Here is a 6,623-nt window from a genome sequence, read left to right on the forward strand (position 1 = left end):
AGGCCACCGACTGTGGACTGCAGACCCCCGGGCCAGGATGAGGGAGGGGTTCCAGCCAGGACACCAGGTCAGGCCCCCCCACCCCCCGTCAGCTCAGGGTTGCTCCTGTGCCTGGGAAGGAGGGACAGCACCAGGCCAGGGCTTTGCACGGCGCCCCCTGCCGGCCCTGGGCGCGGAGGACCTACGGGGTCCTCGCGAGATGGCCCGCCTGCCACGCCCCCACCCCCGGACCCCGCCCCGAATCCCAGTACCTGCTCAGAGCAGCACCTCCACTACGGCCCTGTCACCGTCACTCGCCCACGTCCCACCCCGTCCCCACACACGGAATGGCATCGGACACCCACGAGGGCCGTCGCACAGCAAGGGCCCGGGAGCTGCAGGCAGGGGAGGCCCCGAGCCCTCCCTAGAGCAGGCGGATGCGCCCACAGTGGCGCTGGAGAGGGAGGTGCTGCCCCAACGTCCGCAGCCCGGGGTCCGTGGCGGACGCAGCATTACCTGGCCCCCACGGCAGGCTGACCACTGCCTCCCTCCCAGCCCTGGGAGGCCCCCGGACCCGTGCAGAGCTGTGACCCAGACCTGAGGGTGGGTCCCTGTGTCCCCTGCCCCAACGACCCTGCACCTTGGTGCCCCATGCCCGGCCCCCTGCACACAGCCGCCCTACCTCTGGCTGACAGCTTCTTGGTGTTGATGATCTTGGCTGCATACTCGTGGCCGGTGCAGAGCTTGACACAGCGTCGGACCACAGAGAACGCCCCCCTGGGAGTCACATGGGGGAGAGATGGAGGGAGAACAATCAGTGTCCCCGTGGACACCCAGCACCCAGCCACGAGGCCAGGCCCTGGGCAGGGAGATCCGCGCAGGGAAGGCCCCACCCCAAACACCTCAGGCCCCCCACTCCGCGCCAACCCGACAGGCCTGCCCCCCCTCAGCCGGCAGGGCCTGGGCTCCTGGGGACCCCGTGGGTTGGCTGGACCGAGGGCCTCTGGGCATCCCTGGTGGTCTGTGCCGAGTCCAGGAGACCCCCAAGCGCCCCCCATGGACACAGCCTGGTGCGGCCCCTTGGGACTCACTGACTACTGTGAGGGGGCGGGCGGGGAGGAGAGGCAGGAGTCACTGGGCCACAAAGCTGGAGGGGTGGGCCCACACCCCACACCCCGCTGTCCCCAGCACGGCAGACGCCTGACGCCCACAGCACCAGTGCTTTGGAGGGAGCAGCAGGAGGCGGGAGCCTGGGGCCCACAGGAGGTCCCCCCGGTGTCCCCCTATTTCCCCCCCGGTGTCCCCCGGTGTCCCCCCCGGTGTCTGACCCGTCACCACTGTCGGTTCAGTTTCATTTCCAAGACCGTGAGCCCAGCACGCAAGACATGACGAGCAGGAAACGTCTCGGGAAGGGTCTTGGTCCAGACAGAAGCCTCAGGGACCATGGGGTGCGGGGTGTCCGGCTGAGCGCCGGGTCGGGAGCGGGGCTGGGGTTCCCCTCCGACAGGGCCCTCGGCTGAGAGTCCCACGTGCTGCCCAAGCCCAGGGCTCACGGGGCAGAGAAGAAGTGTCTTCTGGAGGGAACTTTTTTTGCTATAACTTTTTGGGACAAAACTCTGGGAAAATGTGCTAATCACTGCCTGGAAAGGGGTAAACATCACACCAAACTTATCTGGGTGTTTTCCTAGAGGTTGTTCTGACTTCGCCTTTTCAAAGCAGCCTGACGGGCAGCGCTGCCTCGGGGTGGGCGGGGCGCACGGCACGCACCCCCTCCGCCCGCACCCCCCGCCCGTGCTCTCGAGGAGAAAGAGCAGTTGGGGGGACCGTTTCATAAACCACGTGAACATGTAACCAATGCACGATGTGCCTGAAACTAATCAAACTAAATAAGTTTATTTAAAAATTAGTTAAGTGAAAAAAAAAATTAAAAGAAAAGGTGACCACGACGTGAGCCCGGGAGCGAGGGAGGCGCCGGGCAGGCCCAGGCCCCGCAGGGCGAGCTGGCGCCGCAGGCTCCCGGCAGCCCCGGGCAGCAGGTCTGGGCCTCAGTCCCCCTCCGCACCCCTGTGGCCATCGGCCCAGACCAGCCGGACCCCCTGCCCTCCCTGCGCCCAGAGAGCTGAGGGCATCACTACCTGCCCGTGCTGCCACCTGTCACACCCGGTCCCCAGACGGCCGGGACACGGAAGGTTGGGGCTTCCTAGGCCAGAGTCCAAACTCACAGCTGGCCCAGCCCCACTGGACGGTCCAAACAGATGGTGGGACAGCCCACCTGTGGGAAGCTCACGGTGAGCACCCTGCAAGGCAGCAGCAAGGCCCAGAGGCGCTGGTCCCGGAGTGGGGAGGAATGGTTCAGGAGCCGCTCCAGGGGGGTCGTCCGGCCCCTGCTCCCTGGCCTGAGCGGAAGTTCTAGCAGGAGCTCCCACCCCGACTCCCGCCTGCCACCCCGACTCTGCCGCCTGCCATCACCGCAAGGGGACGGCCGAGCCCGGAGCAGGGTCAGCCCTGGACACCCGGGCCGCACAGGGTCCCCAGCCAGTAGGACAGGACGGGGCGGCCGCTGTGAAAACTGCTCCCGCCTTTGACTACAGCGAGCTCTCCGGCGGGAAGCGGGGAGCCTCTCATGTCTCTGGTCTCGGTTTACAATCCGTGGGGACAGTGACCCCAGCAGAACAAGGACAGACAGACAGATCAACGCAGCGGAGTGGAGACCCAGGAACAGGCCCTCGCTGATACGGCCCTCATGGCGTCTTGGACAAGGGAGCAGAAGTGGTCAGTGGGGAGAAGACGGTCCTCCCAGCGGAGGGTGCGTGATCTGAGCTGGACGCATGTGTCTCGTGGAATTGATGTGTTGAATCCTGGCCCCCAGGGCGATGGTGTTAGGAGGCAGGGCCTCCCGGAGGTGACACGGTTGTGAGTGCGCAGCCTCATTCATGGGAGTGATGCCTCATTTAAGAGACCCCGGGGAGCGGGCCTTCCCCTCGGGCCCCGTGTGAGGACAGGGAAAAGCCACCTAGGAGGCGAGGCCTCGCCAGACACCGGGGCTGCCAGCGCCCTGATTTTGGACATCCGGCCTCCAGGACTGTGAGGAATAAACGTCTGTTGTTTATAAGCCGCCCAGACTGTGGCAGGCACCTGGCTGCAGCAGCTCGAAACCACCAGCCCAGTCCTGGAACCACTGGACGACCCGATGCAAAAGCAAGTCTAGACCAGGCCTCACGCCTCTCGCAAAGTTAACTCAGAGCCCGTCGCAGAGCGAACTGTGAAGTGCGACACGGCTGAAGTCCTAGGAGATGTCGCAGGAGAAAATCTAGGTGACCTTGTATTCCTCAGATGCACCGGCAAAGGCAGGAGAGTTGACAAGCCGGCTTCATCAGAACAAAAAGTCCCACCGTCGAAGACGGGGAAGAGGACAAGACAAGCCACCGGTGGCACCAAAGGCCTGCAACACGCACATCTGACAGAGCAGGGGGCCCCAACCCCGAGCTGTGGACCGGTGCCCTCCGTGGCCTGTCAGGAACCGGGCCGCACAGCAGGAGGGGAGCAGCGGGGGGCGAGGTTTCCTGGGTCTGCAGCCGCCCCCAGAGCCAGCATCGCCGCCTCAGCCCCGCCGACCATCGGGCGTTAGATTGTCACGGAAGCCCCGGTCCCTGGTGCCAGAGAGGGTGGGGACCGCTGTTAGGAAACCTGTATCTAGGATATACAAAGAGCCCCAAAAACCGACAATAAGAAAACGAAAACCAGTTCAGAATGGGCTGAAGGCCACATGCAGGTGGACGATAAGCCCCACCTCGTGCGTCCTGAAGGAAACGTGGCTAAAGCAGCGGGAGGTCCCACGGCGGGGACTGCAGCAGGGAGCCGTGTGGCCTCCTTCCCACACCCCACGTGCCCCCAGCACCCCCCACCCCCCGCTGTGGAGAGGGCGGAGGGTGGGGGCGGGGCATCCTGCACAGGCCAGAGGCATCCCGGGGGCGGACAGTCCAGGCCGTCCCTGGGGACAGGAGAGAGGACGGGACATCCTCCTCAGAGAGGCCGTGCAAGAGCTGGCCCTGCTGAGGGCTCCCTTCCCGTCCAGCCCGTCGTCCTGTGCAGCCTCCGAGGGCACTGCCGCCCGGTGTCCTGTGGACCCACCGTCCGCCTGAGTGCTGCCCGTCCACACCCGACTCCTTCTCCCCCTTTCTCTCCAGGAACCGTGGCAACAACCACCCCGGACCCTGCCCCCTAGAAGCCACGGAGGTGACCGGAGTGGTACATCTACATTAAGACCTCAGCGAGGACGGAGGTGTGGTGGGCGCTTCTGCAGGGCCAGCCAGGGCTCCCAGGAGCACGATGGCCCCATGGCTGTGGGGGGGCAGCAGGGGGCCCCCTACAGCCCACAGCTCAGCTGGCAGGGGAGGCACGTCTGGAATTTCCGCTGCCCACGCTGAGGCCACAGGCCCGTCCAGGGCCATGCACGCCCAGGGCCTCTGTCCACTGGCTGCAGGAGAGCTGGGCCAGCCAATGGCCAAGGTGGCCTCACAGCTGCTGGGCCTGACGGAGGAACCGACCCCGTATCCGAAGCCAGAGGTAAATCCGGGACAAGGGTGCTGGCTCAGGCTCCTCCTGTGGCCTCGCGTTGTCACCCGGTGGGTCCCGCCTCCCCTCCGTGAGCCACCTGCTCCTGTCCCACACCTCAGTGCGGTTCTGGCCACTTTCTCATGGGCCCATAGGAGCCACACATGGCCACAGGGCCAGGAGCAGGTTTTCCTCAGCCCCTGTGATGAACGTGGTCCCTTCGTCCACTTCTCCCTCGAATGCCCGCCACGTGGGCTCTGGGAAGACCAAGGTGGGGGGACATTGCAGAGAAGGGGGTGCAAGGCCCCCAAGCCCTGCCTGCGTCCTGAGGGCGAGGCCCGGCTGTGCTGGGGGACGCAGGTGACCGCTGGCTCCAAGACCGGCACAGGGGCTGGGGCGAGGGGCAGAGAGACACGCGGCCTCTGCACGCACCCTCCCCCGCAGGCCGCCCCCGCACAACGGTGTGGTGTCCACGAGCCACGTGCCAGGGAAACCCTTGGTGCCAGCTGAGGTCACCTCATCTGCGTGGCCAGTTACACAGTGGTCCCCAGAACTGCTTCTGACCTTTCGACCAGCTTTCTGTTGGGAAGAGCTGGCTCAGGCAGAGGGCGCTGGCCCATCCTGGACACCCCCTTGCCCAGCCCGGACATCCCCGGGTTCCCGGGTCAACGTGGGCACCACGCCAAGGGCCCCGCCCCACGCAGCAGGCGGGCTTCCGTCCCTGCCCCCGCCCTGTCTCTGCCCCCGGACCCCGGCTCCAGGCCGCGCCCTTGGACACCACACCTGCTGTCTCCACACAGGGCTGGGAGGCGGGCAGTCTGGGAAGCTGTGCGAAGGAGCCCCTCGGAAAACTGCGGTGGCCTGTCCTCTCCCGCCCGCATCTGTCCATGGCCAGCCGCCCACCACGGGTGCTGGGCCAGGTGGCCCAGGACAGTCCAGCAAAGGCGGCCGGCGGGCCTGGTTCAGCCTGGCCTGGGCACCATCCTGCTCACCCAACAGTCCCCGGATGCAGGCCGCCGCCTCCCCTCCGTGCTGGACACCGTCCTGCAGGACCAGCTGCCGGGCCAGGCCAGCGAGAGAAGGGCCACACGCAGCAGCTCAATCCTCCCTGCACAGAAGGTCCCAACAGGGGGCCACTCACGCCTTCCCGCCTCGGACTGAGGCCGCCTGGCCTGGGACACTGTGTCACCTCCAGATCCCTGTGCTCTCACAGTGACCCAGGGCCAGCGCCCCATCTCCCTTGCAGGCTCAGGGGCTGCCCTGGACGGTGACTGAGCCAGCTTCACGTGTCCACATCTGGGCTGGACCCAGCAAGGCTGGAGGGCCGAAGGTAGCCTGTGTCGCGTGACAGGGACTGACCCCGAAGGGGAGAGGCTGGCTTCACTGGTCACAGGAGTGGCTCGGGGGCTCTCTTCCCAGCCTGCGAGCCCGTACCCCGCCGGGGGCCTTCCAAGGCAGCCCGCTCATCACAGTCCGGCCACGCGGGAGTGGAGATCCGTGTCACCCCCCACGCCGCACTCACGGGGGCAAGGGGCGTGGCCACAGGAGAAGGGACGCAGGAGGACATTCCGCGGCCCCACCTGCCCCACGCGGGCTCCAAACGCCGCAGCGACCCGCCTCGCAGCTCCGCGCCAGGACCAGAGGCCGCCTGGGGCTTCCGTCCTGCATGGTGTCCGGTGTCCCTCCGATTCTGATCAGTCGGACTCTGCTCCTTGGCTTCCACTCCCAGCCGTATGCCGCTGAGACCAGCCCGCGAGCGCCCAGCCTCCCACCGGGCGAGCCTGTGGCTGTGGCAGACGCAGGCACGGGCTTCCCACAGAGCCCACCCACGGGGCGCGGGAAGCTGTCTGAGCCAACGCTCCTGGCTTACCAAGGGGACACTGAAACCGGGGATGTCGCTTGGTGGCCCAAGGCCATGCAGCCCGGCATTGCAAAGTGGGAGGAAACCGTGTGTTATGTCCTTCCGACTGTCCTTGGCAGGCCCATGCTCAGAGCACGACTCAGCGGCCACAAGGTGAGACAGCCCGGTGTCTGTGGACAGGAGGATGGACAAGCAAAATGTCTGCCCATACGACGTACTGTCATTCAGT

The 6,623-nt window shown here is 66.3% G+C and overlaps 1 protein-coding gene across 1 annotated transcript in view; it reads right to left on the reverse strand.

Moving 5' to 3' along the window:
* The window catches only part of CAMK2B (calcium/calmodulin dependent protein kinase II beta), a 44,221-nt gene extending 39,791 nt beyond the window's left edge, over positions 1-4,430 (reverse strand). The window contains exons 1-3 of the mRNA XM_015589026.1: positions 4,246-4,430; positions 2,202-2,276; positions 662-756 (exon numbers count right to left, since the gene is read on the reverse strand). Of these exons, the coding sequence (XP_015444512.1) occupies positions 662-756; positions 2,202-2,276; positions 4,246-4,430 (355 nt within the window). The remainder of the gene's footprint in view (positions 1-661; positions 757-2,201; positions 2,277-4,245) is intronic.
* Between the last annotated feature and the right edge of the window lie 2,193 nt (positions 4,431-6,623).

The sequence above is a fragment of the Pteropus alecto genome, unplaced genomic scaffold (assembly GCF_000325575.1).
Source record: "Pteropus alecto unplaced genomic scaffold, ASM32557v1 scaffold214, whole genome shotgun sequence".
Lineage (NCBI taxonomy): Eukaryota > Metazoa > Chordata > Mammalia > Chiroptera > Pteropodidae > Pteropus > Pteropus alecto.